Below are 20,366 nucleotides of genomic sequence, written 5' to 3'. Positions count from 1 at the left end.
CAATGTATTACAGTGGTAGCTTGGTTTAAGAACAGCTTAGTTCAGGGGTCAGCAAACTTTTTCAGCAGGGGGCCAGTCCACTGTCCCTCAGGCCTTGTGGGGGGCTGGACTATATTTTTGGGGGGGACGGAAATGAACGAATTCCTATGCCCCACAAATAACCCAGAGATACATTTTAAATAAAAACACACATTCTACTCACGTAAAAACACCAGGCAGGCCCCACAAGTAACCCAGAGATGCATTTTAAATAAAAGGATACATTCTATTCATGTAAAAACACGCTGATTCCTGGACCGTCTGCAGGCCAAATTTAGAAGGCGATTGGGCTGGATCCAGCCCCCGGGCCTTAGTTTGCCTACCTATGGCTTAGTTTATGAACAACTTGGATAAAGAATGCTGCAAACCTGGAAGTAGGTGTTTTGGTTTGTGAACTTTGCCTTGGAATAAGAACATGTTTCGCTTCCTGTTGAGTGTGTTCCATTTGTAAACTGTGTCCCCCCACTGCTATGGGAAAGCACACACCTTGGTCTAAGAACGTTTTGGTTTAAGAACAGATTTCTGGAATGGATTAAGTTCGTAAACCAAAGTACCACTGTACAGTGGTACCTTGGTTTACAACCATAATCCATTCCAGAGGTCCGGTTGTAAACCCAAACAGGTTGTAACCCAAGGCGTGCTTTCGCCAATGGGGCCTCCCCCCCAAAATTGGTTGTAATCCAAAAAAAAAAGGGACACGCACTTCCGGATTTCACATGGTTGTAATCCAAAGTGGTTGTAATGCAAAGCGGCTGCAAACCAAGGTACCACTGTACTTAGAACAGGACAAAAAGCAGAAGCCATCTAAGCTGGCTGACCTGACTGTTGGTGATCACTAAAGTGCATTTATCTTAAATTTTGCATTCAGTTCCCTGTTTAAAATAGAATCTTCCAGGTTTCACAGCACATCAGCTATTTAAGCTTGGCCAAGGGGTAGGGGGTAGATTTGTCCTTTAGGGGTTCAGCCCCCAGATCAGATATCCTGTTTGACAGGTGATCAGGGTTGCATGTGTATACCTGGTATTGGAAACCCAAGACAGGACAGGGGTTATATTGGTGTATCATCTATTCTGCTGCCTAAAAGTCTCCCTCCCTAAGCTCTTTGAGGTATTCTTGGACATAGTGTTGAGGACCTTGAGGCAGCTTGTACTGGGAATCCTCAGTGTTTATGCCAAAGTTGCTTCATCTGAAGAAGCTCAGAATGTTATGGCCTCCATGCCAACCATGGCCCTTTCTGAAACTATAACCGGGCTAACATGGTGGCAGGAAACACACTGGACTGTTTCTATGTTGTGGGAGCCAGTTGTGATTCTGTCATGGACAGATCATCATCTGATCTATTTTGACTTATAACCTCCATAGGAGGGAAGGATCAAATTAGAAGGTCTGCTCCCAAACCCTAATGGATCCAGATGGTTTTATGAGGTCATTAGGGGATTTTGCTGCAGGCTTAGTCAACAGTCTTGTTTAGGTCCTGATCTTTGCTTGGAATGAGGAGATGACGATGGTTATCAGCAAAAGGGAGTTCTGCAAATTCCTATGATCCCTGGGACATTATCCCAGGGATTATAAGATTGTGCCCTAGTGATAGATGCGGCTTGACTTTCAGACCTGCCAGTACCTTGTTTCGTCCTAATCAATCTAATGCTGCTTTTTCACAAGACTCTGACATTTTTGTGTAATATATCCATAAATATCATAATATACTTTTGTTTAAATTTCAGCCTGATGAACTTCGAGAAATTATAGAGAAAACCCGAGAGATGGAGCAAAATAATGGCCATTACTTCGACACAGCTATTGTGAATTCTGATATTGACAAAGCATACCAAGAATTACTTCGTTTAATTAACAAACTTGATACAGAACCTCAGTGGGTTCCATCCTCCTGGCTACGGTGAAACAGTTACAAGGAAGAAAAGGACCTTGCAAATAGAAGAATGCTCACCCTGTATATTAGATGATGGATTAACCTCTAGTCCTCTGTGTGCACGGATTAACTGTGTGCTTTAAAAAAATAATACTCATACAGTCTGACACCATTCTACTGTGATTTTGAATGTCTGATCTTTCACTACCTTTTTACCAGACATTGACATTTTGAACAAGCCACTACATTTTTAATCATTTGAAAACACTTTCAAGCGGCTGCTTTAAATTTACCTTTTCTGACTAGAGTTTTTTCTCAAGGTAAATATATGTATACAGTCCCTGATCACTATAAAAACTGATTGTTATTTAACGTTTTTAAGTTAATTATGCTGCGGACATGATGGTAGTTTGCAAAAACACCTTTACAGAATATTGGATAAAGGAATATACCTACAAGGGGAATGAAGGAATTAATCTACAAGTACTCTCAAATGTATAAAGGGGCTACTTTGATTTGAAGTTGCCTTCTTGGGCTTCAAATTGTTGTTGAAACATTCCATTATCTAATCGCACTGCAATTTTTGAAGATGTGTACATTGTAAATATTTCAAACTTTTTTGTCTTTAGTTAGTTTGTAAATCAGATTCACAGCTAATTAAATAACAGTAAGTCCTATGGAAGGTTATATATATATATCTGCTGATATTTTAGATGTGGTATTTTATGAATTTTTTCCTCTTTGCTATATCAATTGATTGAGAGCCACGGTTAACACATGGGACTATAGAAGAGTTTAGATGGGAAGCTATATTTTTATGAAAATAGAAATTCTTATATGGATTTTTTTAAAGAATACTTTGCTTCCTTAAAATGTAAATTTGTCTTTTATAACCAAGGAAACAGACTTTGGGATGATGAATATTAGAATATTTTCTTGTATTTTTATACCTAGGCACAAGGTGTCTCATGGCTGTTGATCATGTAGGTAGTTATAAAGTGGAGTTTATAATATTAAGTAACCCAGTTATCATCCTGGATTTAATTGATACTGTTGTAAAACAAAACTAGTGGAAGAATGTGAATGTTACTAAATTAGGAACCTGATGTGTTCTGTTTCTAGAACCAGCATATCCTTATATGCAATTGAAAATACCCATAAAGGTTCAAATATTACAGCTATTGCATTTATGAAACTTCTCTAATTGTAGCTGCCTTTGAAACTGATTAGCTTTGTTGCTTTGTGGCACCCTTAATGTGAATATGAATAGTTTTCTTTGTTCTCAATCATAGCTTTTATTTTTATATACTGTCATACACTGGAACTACTTCAACATGTAGTTGAATATAACCTAATAGTTAAGAACTAGTCTTTCCATGTTCTTTCATATTTTTCTCTGAAGGATTAAACAGAAAATCCAAGCAGGATTGAAACTTTTTTGTGTTCATAGTTGAACATACAGTATACATTGACATATGGAGAATTGGGGGGAGGGGGTAATACTATTTAAGAACTGAAATTCCTCTCTTAGTATTATGATCCACTCCCCCACCATGGGAGAAAAGAGAAATCTGGAATCAACCAACAGCTTCCCTCCTCTGCAGAGTATATGCATATGATCTTTAAGCGTAGCACATTTATCAAGAGATTGTAAAATCACTCAACAATGTGCCTCTATCCAATGAAGCCTTTGGGTAGGAAATAGAAGTGATATGGAATAATCTATGTATCACTGTCAACCTGCAAAATAGTGATTTATCTCAAATTGTCAACTTTGCTTAGAATACAAAGCAGAAAAATGAATGTTGTGTTTCTTCCTTGCTTTGCTTTGATGTGATAGTAGACAACAAAATTCAGAAACTCTGGGCTAGTGCAGATATAAGGCTTCCCACCCTTTGAGCATGCATAGGGGATCAGGAATGGGCTATGGGATTATTCAATCCTTTCCCCTTCCTTTTTCTCGCACAAATCCCCTTCCCTCCCTTGTCTTGACTATGCTTTGCTATGTCTACACTACTGTTAAACCATGGTGAAGCTTGATCACTGGCATTCAGAATCAGTATTTGAAGTGGTTTACAAATCCTATCTTACAAGACTTAACAAATGTTCAGGATTGTGCAGAGATGAAGGTTCATGGTTAAGGATGGTAGAATCCGCACACAAAGAGAAGGCTAGGGAGAGCGCACACAGTGCCATGGCCTGCTCCCACTTCTTTAACTATGGTTAAGGAATGGAAAGTGTTTTATCTGCATTGTATAGTCTGTGCATTACCCAGATGTATGTATTTTTCATCATCTTAAGGGTTATGGTGCTGATGTCCATGAGGTCTAAATTTAATTACTTTTACAGCCATGTGAAATATTTCTATCAGTATCTTAGGTTTAAATGTTAAGAAAATGCTGATGTAATCCATGATGCATTCTAGGACAGTATATGAAATACTGGTTTTGGCATACTATACTGGTTAAGAGTGATGTATTAACAGTAAAATCCCCTTTGTTTCTCCTATCCCCCTTCTGAATTTCTAAGATGATTAAGAAATTAATTGGACATAGTCTTCTAAATGCAGAAATTACTATATATATTAAATGTGCCTGCCACCTGCTGTCCTTTGAGATAAGAGTGGTGGCCTAAAAATCCACACTAAGCTCTGGCTATAGAAATGCAACTGTGGCAAACAATAATTAAGAGGGCTTTCAGAAATCATCCAATATAACTAAATTGATATCTGTCAATTACTCTACTACTGACATTTGGAAAAGGATGTTCCACAATATCGTAATTACAGAAAAAATGGGCATATCTGTTTGGATGAGGGAAGAAAATTCTAAACTTCTTTCAGAGGATACAATATTGTGTATTATAATGAGCTTTGCAACAAGTGCTGTTCTATTCTAGGCTAGTTAAATAGGGGGAAATATTTGATTAACCAAGTGAGATATGCCTTGTAAACAAACCATGACTGTAATGATATTTCTTTAAAAATGGAAAGAGAAAGGGTGAAGGGATAACAAAATAGCTTTTTAAGGTAATACAGTATATCTCTACACAACGCCCAGGTTGAAGCTTGACATCTACTTGCACTCTATTTTGAGCTATTATAAACTGCACATTAATGTAAACATGTAAAATAATATTCCTAGCCTTCAAGTATACTGTTGTAAATGTAACCGTGAGGTAATATATTTCACTTCCTAGTGGCTTAGTACTACAGGAAATAAATATAGAGGGTTGTATAAAACAGCTGCAGCTTGTGTGCAGACTGTAGTGTTATGGAAAGCAGTACCAAGATTGCTCCAAGTTGCATCCATGCTGCTGTTCTGGCTGCCAGTGCCAGGGGTGGTATGGTGGTACAGCCTACAGCCACTATACGCTAACAAAAGGCAGGGAAACAAAAGCCAGCTCATCTTTGTACTATCCTGAAGCCTTATTGGCATTCAGCTTCATCAGTGCAATCTTGTGCATCTAATGTTTTGTATTGAGCTGTCAAGCAGATACTGCCCTTGTAGCTCAGTCAGTGCAGTCACTTATTTGTAGAGTTGGATGGTGTGTTCCAAAGCCTACTTGGGCATGGTACCTAAGACCCTTTGTGTGTTCCATCTTGGAAGAATATGCTCCCCAGAAGTACATAGGCACCGCTTCACACACAGTAACTTTTGTTGCAGAGAGTTGGCTGTGTCATTTGGTACCTAAAGGCAACTGCATAACCGGAATGGCCTGTGGAAATATGTGGGTTCCCAGAGCTTGCAGCCTCTTTAAAAAAAATAACCCATCTCTGTTCCTACCAGGTTTTTACTCCCCCAATTACACTGAGCTGAGCTCTTGGTTAAGCTCTGTCCTCACTAACGATAAGGTGTATAATCAATGTATTCTTAGCTGCAGCTTGGGGATGGTGAAGAGTGTTTAACCACGTGTGAGTTCAGAGAACACAGTTGGCACAAGACTAAAAAAAGACCATGGAGGATCAAAGTGGTTCTAGGAGCCAGTGTGGTCCCAATACACCAGAGTGGTCCTGAGATTATTAAAAACAACCCTGCTTTATAAAAGTTCCAGCATATCTTTAACATGGCTTAAAACTTCAGCACAAGATTGTAACATCATGATGGAAAAAAGGTACTTGACTGAAAAATGAAACTTGAATAAGCATATGTTTAATTGTGGAGGTTTTTCTCTGTCCTTTGGAAAGGAATTAGCATATCTTGCATCATTATTTGCTTACCAAAAATAAAGGTCACTTATTACTTATATTGCACACAGTGTATTCTTTAAATAAACCAGCACCTTATGTGAACTTGGTGCAATGAGGGGAGGGGAGAGGAGAACTTGTATGCGTCTTTTTTTGGAATTCACAACTCATTTTAAATGCCTTATTATATTATTTAGAATCACCCCTCCCACTTCTGGATGTAGTACTGTTTTTGTTGCATGCAGAGCAGGATTAATGAATCTCCAGACCACCAGAAGTTCCAAGGTGGAACGCAAGGCCATTTCTCCCAACCCATGCCTAGTGTCTTATCAAGCTGATGGGGGGGATTTCAGTCCTGCTGGGTGCTGTTTTGCTATGTTTGAAGGTGAAGAGAAGTATGGTGTACAAGGTAAATTGAAAGTATAACTCCAGTGACTCATTCTTGCTTCAGTAAACCAATACTAATGTTGCCTTACGCTTCTAAAATTGTAGACTTACCAGTTTAACCATTATTACAAGCTTATTTCAAGAGTGGAACTGTTCTAAGTTCCGTTAGGTCACCATTAGTTGCGGCTTTAAGTGCTGTGATAGTGATTTCCTTAACTGTTCACTAAGTGGATCAATTCATTGCTGGTGTGGAACTTCATGAGTAGTCATGTCTGTCTCAAATCATTAGATGCTTCCAGACACTTGCTAGAATCAAGTTAAAAGTTTGGTTTCATCTTTTGGGAATCCCTATCCAGGCATCCTTCAGCTGCTGCACTATCTCAAGGAGCTAAACCACAACTACTCCCAAGAACTTCCCACATTCTTAATTCAGTAAGACTATGAATGCTAAATGCATGCAGCACAGGACACAACCATAGCTGTGTTAGGTAGGCAGCGCTGAGGAAACTATATACCCCTATGGAGTAGAGAGAGGCTGGTGCCACCTATGGCAGCCCATATAAACACACCAGTTGCATAGGGAAATGGGTGCTCCTTTTCTGATAACAGCCCAAGGGCAAAAACACTATGTTCAACTCCTATTAAGAACAATAGCCTTGTACTGTATAGGATTACTTACCATATGGATGTTAGGATTCCTGCTCCATGTTTGCAGTCATGGGATTGTTGTCTATCACATGACAGTGTATGTAGGACGATCCTAACATTGGCATGATATAACATGTTTTTCAGCCTGCTTGTTAGGGCCAGCTTTCTGTCAAATTGCAGGACAAGTAAGCATGCACCGAATAAGGGAGATTTTGACAAGAGGATGCCTTTTTCAGCTGCTTCAGAGTTCAAGTAACTATAGAATAGTTGTTCAGATGCAAAAGAGAAATCCTGTTCACTCAACTAGTTCCCACCTACCTATTTTGAAGATTTAATAGATGTTTTACAAAAATGACACAAGTTTAGACCCAGGTTCCTTTACTGATTTTACAGCACAGATGAGTTGGCAAATACAACATAAAATGGAAACCATTCCTTCTTTCAGGAACAAAAAGATACAATGAGATCACACAGATTTTTTTAAAATTGTGTTTTGGAAAAAAAAAAGCCTGTTCATTTAATAAGTTATTACAGTTGCTGTCACTTGTGAACACAAAGCAGGTCAGAACAAGGAACTTTGCTCACAAGAATTTGGCAGTATGTGGGGAAAATGAAGTTAAGTACAGCTGAGAGAACAGCAGAAGCAGAAGTGGCAATACTTCTCTGCCAACTAAATTAAATGGAGATATGTAGAACTGGAAATGTTTCTGCTTCATGCATGTGTTCAATGGACAAACCAGCTATTTTCCACAACAGAAAAAAAATCCTGGAATAAATCCAGACTGGATAGCACAGGCTAATACACCAAATGAAGAGCCACAAAAGCATCACAATGTGTCCAGAACTGTATCTCAAACTCACTGTTCTGAGTCCTGCATTGTAACAGATGTCCACAGTTATTCAAAGAGAAGATCCTCATCCTTTTCCTCCGCAAGCAAATTAGCAGGCTCGCGCAGCTGTCCAGCAGCCCTCTGCAACTCTTGCAGTTTCTCGTTCTTTTCTTTCAGTATCTTCTTCTTCTCCTGGATCTTCTTTAATCTACAGAGAAAAATAGTGCAAATTATTGTAAAGCCGGTGTGCAGATAGCAGGTCATTCCTACATCCCACACCCCACCCCGAAATGTGACACAGCCATTATCGGGATTTTATTTCCAATTTCACAAAGTTTGGGGAAAAGCTAGGGCTTCTCATTCCCTGCAATGGCTTGGTGCACTGAGTGATTTCCCACGCACCAGAAGGAGAGGAAACTCAACTGTGTGTTACGTGTGGGTATCCCAGTGTGCCACCCCTTAGATGATAAATTGTTCCATTTGACACACTGCATTTGAAGGCTTTGGTAAACATAAGTTAATATACATTTGTATTCTATTCCAATGAGAAATAGTTGACAGTTATAGGGAGGTAGCCGTGTTGGTCTGCCATAGTCGAAACAAAAGTTTGTTATTGGTATGAGTTTTCGTGTGCATGCACACTTCTTCAGATAAGTGTGCATGCACACGAAAGCTCATACCAATAACATACTTAGTTGGTCTCTAAGGTGCTACTGGAAGGATTTTTTTTTAATGTTGTTTCAAATAGTTGACAGTAATGGGCCATCAATTCTGTGGAACTTAGCTGAAAATTTAAGGACAAAATGTACCAACATTTGGAGGTGGAGGTGTACTTTCCATTGTAACTTTGAAACTTGTTTGCAGCCCTAATCACCTGCTTTCTTTTGGCACAATTATTTAATAATTGAATTTCTTCCTAGAAAAAGTGAGACTATTGCTTAAAGCAGGGGTAAGAAAAGGAACTAACTACCTGGTGTCCTCCAGATGTTTTAGAGTACAACTTCCATTAGTCCCAGCTAACCTGCCTGTGGGTTGATGGGAGATGTAGTCTAAAATATCTGGAGGACATCAAGTTACAGATAGGTAGCCGTGTTGGTCTGCCATAGTCAAAACAAAACAAATTCCTTCCAGTAGCACCTTAAAGACCAACTAAGTCAGTTCTTGGTATGAGCTTTCGTGTGCATGCACACTGAAGAAGTGAATATGAAGAAGTGTGCATGCACACGAAAGCTCATACCAAGAACTGACTTTGTTGGTCTTTAAGGTGCTACTGGAAGGAATTTGTTTTGTTTTGGAGGACATCAAGTTAGCAAGGACTGTTGGGGGGGATCAGTATGAACTAGGCTGCACACTCGTACAGAGTGGAATCCAAGAAGGGGGAGGCCATTTTTTCTAACTCCTCACTGCAGGTTCCCACCCCAATAGACTCCACAGAGTTGGGAGACCTTGCAAAAAGAGGATGAAAACTGGTGGTGGAGCTGCAGGGAAAATGTTGAGTGTGCAAAAATTCCCTCCTCATTGGTTAACAGAGGCATTTGTGGGCTCAAAAGACTCCATCCCAGGGCATTTTCAGATTCATAATTTTCTATTTTTGGATTGCCAAGTCACTCACCTGTAAAACTCCTCTCGCTCTCGCTCATCCAACTCAGTTATGATATAAGAGAGTGTACGTTCAATCCTGGGAATAATCACTATAAAAAGAAATTGCCATTAGTAAGTATGATTCTATAAGTACAAGGAGGGCAGCCATGCAAAAATTAGTTATCCTGGTGATTGCCATCTATGTTTTTGAACATACATAGATACGTGTATAGTCTGATTTCCTGCCAAGGGATGCCCAGGTTGTCAACCCTTGAGTTAGATGCATAGTTTGTTGTATGGCACAGTAATTTAATCACTATACAGGATGGCCAGAGTGTGACAGAGCAAAAGGAAAAATACTTCACAGTGATGTGGTGTTCCAGGGGCCACAAACATAGTGGTGGTGGTGGGGAAAGGGTCATCTTAGGGAGATGGTTCTTCTAGATTCTGACCTCTTCCAAGATAGTACTATGAAATGGGGCCTTGGAAAAGCCATCCATCAGCACATCTCTGAATCACATCATGGTATTAGGATGCATATTAGGAAGCTTCATTTACTACCCAATTTATGGTGGGCAGTATTTTTGGTTATGCTCTCCATTTGGACCTGGTTCAGATGAGACCCTAAGCAACTGAGGAGGAGCAAAGCAGCTGCAATCTGAGAGCCCACATATTGCTCGCCCTGTTATGCAAACCAGCTCATTCACTATAGTTAGAGCACACTGATGTTTTGGACTACAACTCCCATCCATCCCCAACAGTTGTAGTCCAAAACATCTGGAAGGTATCAGGCTGGAAAAGACTAACTTAAGGATTATCTCCTTGGACTCACCATGCTCAATAGCATTCACACGCCTATTGGTTATCTTGATGGCTTCATCTAGTGTAACAAACGAAGTCTATAGAAAGGGAAAAGAATGAGCAGAAAATTAGATATTTGTGCAAAAAAGCATGATGCACTAGCTCTTTGTACCTCAGCCCTGAGCAGAGACATGTCAGCAAATATATGGGACTTTTATTGCTAAGAAAGATAAATTGATCTGGCATCATGCAGGCTTGTCACTCACTTGGTATTTCACATGCAAGTTTCCCTAAATAGAGTCTTTATTGACAGCTCAGTCTTCCAAACTTACTAGCAGTTTGTTTTTTGCACCAGTCCAGTTTTAGGGGATGGCAAAATAGAAACAGGCTGCCCACACTCCCAGTGCTGATTTACCCACATTCTAGTGTTAATTTGTAAGGTGGAAAGCGGGGTGTGTTGCTAATTCTTGCACAGGAAACTATAGCCAATACAGTGGTGCCCCGCAAGACGAACGCCTCGCAAGACGGAAAACCCGCTAGACGAAAGGGTTTTCCGTTTTGGAGGCGCTTCGCAAAACGAATTTCCTTATGGGCTTGCTTCGCAAGACGAAATGTCTTGCAAGTTCCTGCGGGTTTTCCCCCCTTTCCCCCCCCTTTTCCTAAGCCGCTAAGCCGCTTATCAGCTGATCCGCTAAAAGCTGCTAAACCGCTAATAGCGCTAATCCGCTAAGCTGTCAATGGGCTTGCTTCGCAAGATGAAAAAACCGCTATACGAAGAGCCTCACGGAACGGATTAATTTCGTCTTGCGAGGCACCACTGTATACTGTTAGTGGTGAAGGGGTTATTGTACAATGTGTACATCCACATTGTGAGCATCACAAAGTGAGCACACAAAGTTCTACCAGGCTGATAATTCAGATTCAGCAACTCAACAAAAAGACCCAGCTGTGTGCTCCTTTCAAAGAAGTTGAGAGAATAGCACAAACTTAGTGCAACAAGGTGGGATTCTGTGCAAATGTCAGCTCATCAGTGTTTTGGAAGCCAAGTCCAAAGGCTGCAATCTAATTTCCCCTTAAACGAAAGCCATATAGCTACACCTACCCCAAAACCACTCCCTGGCACCACCATGCACCCCGACTTCAGGTCAGAGCACAATATGCAGTTCCTCTTGTCCTCAAAGTATATCTTAGAAACAACTACAGATGATCAATTAGAAAAGGAAGCAGATACTTTAAAAAGGCCTCACAAAGAATTATTATATATACAGCCATACCAGAGGTCCTTTTAATAGTTTTCTTTCTTCACCTACCTGCAGAGAGGCCAATTCCACGAGGAGTTCTACTGCTTTAGCATAGTTCCTTTTTAGTTTGGCCAGCTGCTCCCCACCTCTGGCTAAACCAGTCAGCTCATAACCTGAAATAATTCATCCAGAACATTTAGCAGCCTCATTAGCAACAAAAAAATCAGCCACCAAACAGAAAACTAAACCATCAGAATATTTACTATAGGGTGGAAGATGGCTCCAAGCATGAGACAGCTGCAAAGCCACTCATCTCAGCTTCCATTTCTAATATGGAAAATGCAAATAGTTGTAAAGGGATATATCTGATGGTGTCAGGAGGACACTTGCAGAATGGGTTTCCACCAGTGTGACAGAATTTCCCCTTCCTCTACAATCCCTGTACCCCTCAAAGTCTGATCCAGAGGGTTGGAAAACCCTCCAGAACAAATTTACGAGTGGGGTGGGGGTAGGACTGCAAAAGGAAGGGGAAGTCCCATCGCACAAGTGATATTGCCCAAAGAATACAATCTTGACCCTACTAAAGTAAACAGCATGAGTTTCCATAACATCCCAAAGCTCAGGATTGCATTTTAAAAGACACCATGTGGTCTTTCATGTGTTAACCTCTCCTCCGGTATATAAAAGCAACCCTTGATTTTTTAAAAATTGAGGGCTAGTCCCAGAGTGCTAGCGGAAGTTGGTGCAAGGGCTCCTGCTAATGTAAAGGGACTCTCCCCCCCCCCACCCGCCGCCGCAAAAAAATATCTGCCATGGAAGGCAGGGAGAACCCTCAGAACAGCACACGGGCAGAGAGGGGGGATCGTTTCATCAGGCAAGCAGAAATACTTGCACTTGACAGAATGATCAGAAGAGTGCAATGTCAAATTCTCCCCTAAACATTTACAGAGAAGCTGTAAATAGTCCATATAACCGTTGCTATTATATTATACTACAGGCTAGTTACAGAAGACACAGTTTTCAAGGGTCTCAAACATGGCATATTAAAGCTAAGATCACATCAAAACCTCTTGAGATAAGGAAAAGAAAAGAAAAATCACTTCTTACTGTCTCCTCCTTCTTGGTAATGTTCAAAAACTGGCAGGGTCACACCTGTAAAAGATACACAGCAGTTTGTGTAATTAATGAATTCCACTTCCTAATTTCTATTCTGGCTGCCATCTTGTTCTCATAACGCTCATGACCACACCCTTTGGGACCTAAAGCCAATTTGATTCTGCTTTATAGGAAGCACTTAAATAACAGTTTCCAAGTTCAGATGTCATGAGAATGATGGCTTAAATGAACCAGAACACATCCTCTGAAGCTCAGTTTATAAAATGAGCCACATTTTAATAAGAACACTGACAGACTGAAGTGTGCCCAGAGCAGGGCCAGCAGTAGTGTGAAAAGTCAGGAGACCATCCTATGAGCAACAGCTGAAAGAGCTGGGTATATTTAGGCTTAAGAAGTAGTACTTAAGGGGAGACATGACAGGCTTCAAATATATGAAGGGCTGTCACAGAATATAGAACAGTTATTATCTATTGCTCCAAATCTAGAACAAACAAGTGAAAATGGCAGAGAAACAGATTTTGGATGAACTTTAGAAGCTTCCCCCTGTTTCAACAGTATCACAGACAGCCTTGGGAAGTGGTGGGCTCTCCAGTGCTGGAGGCATTTAAAGAGTATCTGGATAGCAATTTATCAGATTCTGCATTGAACAGGAATTGGACCTCGATAACCTTCAAAGTCCACTCCAACTATTTGATTCTACTATAAGCCGCACTGAACAATGCGGCAGTTTCTCCCTCACTTAAATAATTAAATAAATAGAATTTAAAATAATTATATCATGCATAGCATAAAGATACACACCTGCTACATTGTCTTTCTTAGCTCTGATCTTGACCTGAGCTTTGTTCACATTCTGAATCACAGTTGTACTGCAGAAACAAATATGTATCAGTATGTATTCAACGGATTTGAGGAAGCAATTGGCAGTATATTTTCCTAGTTTTCATGAAGTATGTTTAATGCGAACACAGCAGCATACATAGAAATGTAAAACCTGGTCCTAGCACCTGCTGCACAATTCCATGTATGTTTTCTCAGAGCAAGTCTCACTTGTGAGGCTTAATCCCAGGACAGTATATACATAACACAACATCATGGTATCCTATAAAGCAGAAAAGTACTAGAGGTTCTGGTTTTTTCCAAATACAGTACTAAGCTGAATTAAAGGTTCCAGCTCTTGAACCAATAAAAATGCACTGCTGTTTTTCTTATTCATAAATGCGATAACAGCAATGTTTTAGATCTGTGAAATGGGAAGTTGCATTTTAAAATATTCCTACAATATATTCCTAAAATGTTTCTGAAATCATGATTAGTGAACTGCCATTTTTATAATGTTCAAAGCAGTGACCACAGCAAACCATGCTGATCAGTCTTCAAAACGTGCTCTGATGTGCTGTGGGCAACGCAGTGGTAATTTATTTTAAAGAGTAATCGATGACTGCTACTGGAACAGAAAGTCACAGAAACTCAAGGAGTCGTTTGTCAACTAGAAGAAGCTAAAATATGAAGGTAGGTAGTAATATTTAGAACACTGTGGAGTCTATCACAACTTTAGTGTTATTTCCTTCCCTCATATTTTTCTTCTGCTTGTTTATCTTTGTAGACACTCTGGAAATATATTTAATTTCCTATGGGGTTTGCATTCTACCTTTTCCTCTTATAGGATCTGCTGCAGAATTTTCATTTTCCTCCCAATCTCCCCCATAAACAGAAAGGAATGGTTCACCTCTTGAGAAAGGCCAAATGTCTCACACAGAAGTCCCCTCAACTACACCCATTTGTGAGCTTTACCTGAAGTCTCCAGCTGTGAACTTTGCCTCAGCAAGAGAAAAGGCTGCTTCTCTCATCACCTCACCCATCAACATCTTTGTCTGCAAACACAACCCAAAAAAAGGACATTTTCTGAAACCAATATACAGGTTACAATTGATAATGAGAGTTAAGTCTGGAATGGGCCTGTTTTGTTTTTGTTTTAAAAAGAGCAAAATTCATTCCTGCTATTATAATGGTTCATACATTGGAAATTTTTTAGCTTTATTTCACAGATAAATTCAGTACAGTAAAACACTCTACCTCAATAATTTTTTTAAGAATCTGCCGGAATCTCATAGTCAGAGCATCAGATTTCTTCTTCAAGAGGTTGCGACCTGTCTGGGCTCCTTTCAAACGGGCCTTCATGATGGTCTGAGCCCTGTCAAATTCAAAAAAGTGATAAATACTTTTGATCTTGTCACTGGAGATGATCTGGGGAAAAGAGAAGATTGTTCCTGAAAAGGCACATTCCTAAAAACAAGAGGAAATATTCTTTGGCTCATAGAATTTGAACATACACTTACAACACATGTCTGACAGTCCAATCCTACGCTTGTTTACTCTGTAATAATACCTACTGTGCACTGAAGGGTACATCATAAAAGAGGTTTAAAGAATCTCTCAAGGCAAATCTTTAAAAATGTAGTATAAACACCAACAACTGGGAAACACTGGCCTACGAGCATCCAATTGGAGAGCAGCCTTTACCAAAGGTGTCATGGACTTTGAAGATGCTCAAACTCAGGACGAAAGGGAAAAACGAGCTAAGAGTAAGGCACGCTTGGCAAACCCCTCACCAAGATCAACTCCTGCCCGGAAACCTATGTCCCCACTGTGGCCTTGGATGTGTGGATCCAGAACTGACCTCCACAGTCATTTATGGACTCACTGTTAAGACTGTGTTCATGGAAGACAATCTTACTTGGCTATGAGTGATTGCTGAAGAAGAAGAAGAAGAAGAAGAAGAAGAAGAAGAAGAAGAAGAAATAATAAGCTTATAACCTTTAGGCTGCAATTCTAAACATGCTTGCATCCTCATACCAAATAAGCAAAGATGACAAACTCCAGTTTTATGGGGAGGCTGCAACAGAAGTGCTGCCAAGAGAACATTAGAATTGGTTCACTCTGCCAAAAGAAGCTTACCAACCTTTGTGTCTGAATTTTCACTTTTAGAAATATCGCAACCCTATTATAAGCTAAGTTCCTTACTGGAAACTCAAGAATTTGTTTTGCATTATGAGCTGTCTCTTCTACCATTCAACAGAAACCAAATCACATCACATACTACTTTTCTCAATATGAAGTTACCAGGTAAAGTATGAACAGCAGCATGGACAGAGGAAATCCTATGACAAATGGTGGATATTTGAAAACTGGCACATAATGAGACAACCACTGCAGGCCCTTGCCTCACTTTTATAATCGTAGCAAGAAGCAATAACACTAGTTTCACCTAATGGCTAGACACAACTTGCTTTCTACATGCTTGCAATTATCTCAAAGAATGGTAACAAGCAGCTGCCACACAGTAAACAACGGTCTGTGCTCACTCTATGGATTTGCCTGAATTCAATGGTGTTTGCCTGTTCAGTAATTGCTGTGTCCACCCACGATTCCCATGAACTCCAAGGAAAAGTAATTTGAAACATAACAACAAACTAATTTTGGGCAGTACTAGAACTATTGAATAAGGAGATTTCATGGCAATTCCTTAGAGAGTTTATGTCTCCCAGGAACCGACTAAGCTGGAAAACAACTTGAGGAAGAGAACTGGAACTTCTTTAAATGAAGGGAAGGTCTGGTGTCCGTATTCCTGCACTGACTGGCTTGTACCACTGCCTCTCTATCTCAGACTAACTCACTTACTAGTTGGAACAAGATTCAGCAAAACTGTGTGTGGATACTAAACATGGCTCTGTTTACTATCAAGAATGCCATGCCAGATTCAGCAAACATACTGGAAATATGGCTGATCTATGTAAGGAGCAGGAATCTATACTCATAATAAAAACTCCGCATATGATTGTTCTGCAAGGGTGAAATTTAATGCATACCTGCCTAGAGAAAATTCCACCAAAATCAGTGGGACTTCCAAGTTAACAGAACAGTATGGCAATGTACGAAAATGAGAAACACAACAGTATGGCAATGTACGAAAATGAGAAACTGCCAAGCTAGGCACTAGAAGTACAATTAATTTTATGGCACTTAAAAGAAACAGAAGACTTACAGCCTTCAAAATCATAAGGAAACTCAGTTCTCCCTCTCAAAATCATAAGGAAACTCAGTTCTCCCTCTCAAAATTCAGTTTGAAAGCTGAACACAGTTGTTTGTTATTAAGAAATTTCTATTTTGAAATTACTAAGGTTGCAATCTTATGTACTAGAATAAGCTTTCTACTTTTGAGCATCATTTTGAGGCTTCACTTTTGTCTTTTTTTTCCTTATTTTAGTACTGCCCCTCCCTACCACCCTCTGACTAGTAAAAAGTGTCTCTAATACAAACATATTAATAATAATAGGAGACATTTCAAGCATTGCATAGTCAGATAAAATGACAACCTTGTTCCATAATTGTCAAAGACATCTGACCATATGACAAAGCATTTGCCATTTTGACCTGGAAACAACTCACATTTCACTTCCCCATTTTTTAAGCCTACAAGTCTGACTTGTCTGAATGGAGGGGAGGGGAGACTCTTATATGACAGGTAACATTACCTTTTTATTCCAACGCATTCCTCTCACAACCCCTTGTAAACTTAACCAACGCCAATCAATACACTGGTGATAGTTATGGGATTCGAAACAGAATTTGACGAGTATCAAATCCTGCACCCCAAAGTGCTCTCCAAATTCAACGCGAATTGAAGCAATCCAAAATAACTACCATTCTATTGGGTTCTTAAGGCCGCTGAAAACGGATCGCACCCTTCTTTTGCTAATTACAAGGGTGAGAAAATGCACCCCCGTGACGGCGGCTAAAGGGGGTTTGTGGCTGATTCGTGGCAGCTTGAATTTGAGAGCTCAACACCCCCCAGCGCACAGTGTGTCCGGCTGTGGGGCCGCAGGGAAGGAACTGACCGGCCCCCACCGCCCAAGGGAGGCCCGAAAGGACCAGGAAGCGCCACTCACATCCGCGAAGGGAAAACCTCGATCCTGTCTTTGCCTGACATCTTGCCCGGGGTGGTCGGCGGAGATTGCTCGGGAGACGCCGCTGGCTCCTTCGCTACCTTCTCTCAGCTGGGCTCCAGCTCCTGTCACGTGACTCCTCTTGGTTACCAAGGGCACCGCGGCCTCCAGTTCCGCTTCTAAACACGAAGCCCCGCCCTCCACGCTGCACGTCACCGAGGAGTCACCTCCTCCTCCTCGGCTCGTCTGAGCGCCGCGTCAAAAGGCATAGAGCCAGAATGCTAGACAGGAGAGCTTTGGCAAAAACTCTATGGTTCAAAGCCCTGACTGCCGAGATAAGTGCAACTGCGGAGGACTCGCCGACTTTACGTCGCAGAGAAACGGATCCAGCAGAAGTGGAAATCCGCCACATGCTGTAATTCCCCATTGTGGCGCCACTCCATCCCTTGGATTTTTAATGATACAATCCATTTATCCTTTGCCTTTGTTGTTGTACGTTAGGCTCACACAGGCGGTCCAAATTCCTTATTTATTTGGTATCCTGGGGCAGAAGAGAGAGAGCTAGAGCTGTGCGGAGACCTCCACGAGCTGAGCTTAACCGTGGCTGCACAGTGTGCCACTGCGATATCAGCAGTAACAGGAGTTGCTGCAGTTTCACAACCGGATCTTATTTCGTGCGCAAAATTTCGATTCCTCCCTCCCCCGCTTTTAAGTATTTTTTAAAGGCACTGGACACAAACTAAGATCCATTAAAACAAAAGTACAGCTTAAAACCATTAAAGCAACAGTATAAAAGCAAAGATTCGGAGGATTCAAATAAAACAGCATCCAATATTATGAGTCAGCAGGGAGAGCTTGAGTAAAAAGAGATGCATTTGCTTTATTTTAAGCTTTGAAATATTTAAATGCGCAGCACCCTTGCACCACCTGTCTCCTGGATCCTTGCCCATCCTGGCTTATAAAAGCTAGCTGGGAAGGACCGGGCGATGGGCTTCGTGGGGTGGTGAATGCTTCCCTCCGTGAGGGAGCCTTCCCAGACCCGCTGAAAGAGGCGGTTATTAAACCGCTTCTTAAAAAACCATCTTTAGATGCGGCCACGATGGCCAATTATCGCCCAGTCTCAAATCTTCCATTCTTTGGCAAGATGATTGAGCGAGTGGTTGCTGAACAACTCCAGGCACGCCTGGAAGAAGCGGACCATTTGGGTCCCTTCCAGTCGGGATTCAGGCCTCATAATGGGACTGAAACTGCCTTGGTCGCACTGGTTGATGATCTCCAGCGGGCTAGGGACAAAGGTGAGAGCTGTTTCCTAGTTCTGCTGGATCTCTCAGCGGCGTTTGATACCATCGACCATAACATCCTTCTGGACCGTCTTGAAGGGCTGGGAGCTGGGGGCACTGTTATACAGTGGTTCCGCTCCTTCCTCCTGGGCCATGTTCAGAAAGTGGTGGGGGGGGATGAGTGTTCAGACCCCTGGGTTCTCACTTGTGGGGTGCCTCAGGGTTCTGTCCTCTCCCCCATGCTTTTCAACATTTACATGCAGCCACTGGGAGATATCATCAGGAGGTTTGGGCTGGGTGTTCATCAGTATGTGGATGATACCCAGCTCTACCTCTCTTTTAAATCAGAACCAGTGAAGGCGGTGAAGGTCCTGTGTGAGTGTCTGGAGGCGGTTGGAGGATGGATGGCGGCTAACGGATTGAGGTTGAATCCTGACAAGACAGAAGTACTGTTTTGGGGGGACAGGAGGCGGGCAGGTGTGAAGGATTCCCTGGTCCTGAATGGGGTAACTGTGCCCCTGAAGGACCAGGTGCGCAGCCTGGGAGTCATTTTGGACTCACAGCTGTCCATGGAGGCACAGGTCAAATCTGTATCCAGGGCAGCTGTTTACCAGCTCCATCTGGTACATAGGCTGAGACCCTATCTACCTGCAGACTGTCTCGCCAGAGTGGTGCATGCTCTGGTTATCTCCCGCTTGGACTACTGCAATGCGCTCTACGTGGAGCTACCTTTGAAGGTGACCCAGAAACTACAACTAATCCAGAATGCTGCAGCTAGACTGGTGACTGGGAGCGGCCGCCGAGACCATATAACACCGGTCTTGAAAGACCTACATTGGCTCCCAGTACGTTTCCGAACACAATTCAAAGTGTTGGTGCTGACCTTTAAAGCCCTAAATGGCCTCGGTCCAGTATATCTGAAGGAGCGTCTCCTCCCCCATCGTTCTGCCCGGACACTGAGGTCCAGCTCCGAGGGCCTTCTGGCGGTTCCCTCACTGCGAGAGGCCAAGTTACAGGGAACCAGGCAGAGGGCCTTCTCGGTAGTGGCGCCCGCCCTGTGGAACGCCCTCCCATCAGATGTCAAAGCGATAAACATCTACCTGACATTCAGAAGACATCTGAAGGCAACCCTGTTCAGAGAAGTTTTTAATATGTGACATTTTTGTGTATTTTTCATCTTTGTTGGAAGCCGCCCAGAGTGGCTGGGGAAACCCAGCCAGATGGGCGGGGTACAAATAATAAATTATTATTATTATTATATGCGATTTCTTTTCTTGGCGGCGGGGGGCGGGTTGGGGGCTGGAAAGCCAAACGAACCTCAGCTTCACCTCTAACTATGGTAAATGTACAATTCTGACTGCAACCTGAGAAATCCTGGCATTCTGCCTCGTCTTCCCAATACAAATAGCCGTTGTGACCATTCTACCCTTTTCTATCTCTA

The 20,366-nt window shown here is 41.6% G+C and overlaps 2 protein-coding genes across 5 annotated transcripts in view; one reads left to right on the top strand and one right to left on the bottom strand.

Moving 5' to 3' along the window:
* Positions 1-6,154, top strand: part of PALS1 (protein associated with LIN7 1, MAGUK p55 family member) — a 51,983-nt gene extending 45,829 nt beyond the window's left edge. For all 4 annotated transcript variants that reach the window (XM_081855875.1, XM_081855877.1, XM_081855876.1 and 1 more), the window contains one exon: positions 1,764-6,154. In XM_081855875.1, the coding sequence (XP_081712001.1) occupies positions 1,764-1,940 (177 nt within the window). In that variant the 3' untranslated portion in view covers positions 1,941-6,154. The remainder of the gene's footprint in view (positions 1-1,763) is intronic.
* Positions 6,155-7,491: 1,337 nt separating this feature from the next.
* ATP6V1D (ATPase H+ transporting V1 subunit D) lies at positions 7,492-17,856 on the bottom strand. Its single transcript, XM_081856464.1, has 9 exons — positions 17,649-17,856; positions 14,776-14,893; positions 14,494-14,573; positions 13,501-13,568; positions 12,691-12,735; positions 11,653-11,756; positions 10,374-10,440; positions 9,573-9,651; positions 7,492-8,168 (listed from the first exon to the last, which is right to left on the bottom strand). Exons 1-9 carry the CDS (start codon positions 17,687-17,689, stop codon positions 8,027-8,029), a joined length of 744 nt encoding a protein of 247 aa, XP_081712590.1. The 5' UTR covers positions 17,690-17,856; the 3' UTR covers positions 7,492-8,026.
* Between the last annotated feature and the right edge of the window lie 2,510 nt (positions 17,857-20,366).

This window comes from Podarcis erhardii, assembly GCF_964252035.2.
Source record: "Podarcis erhardii genome assembly, chromosome: 1".
Classification (NCBI taxonomy): Eukaryota; Metazoa; Chordata; class Lepidosauria; order Squamata; family Lacertidae; genus Podarcis; species Podarcis erhardii.
Note: the sequence above shows the minus strand (reverse complement) of the source record. Positions and strands in the feature narration are given on the sequence as shown.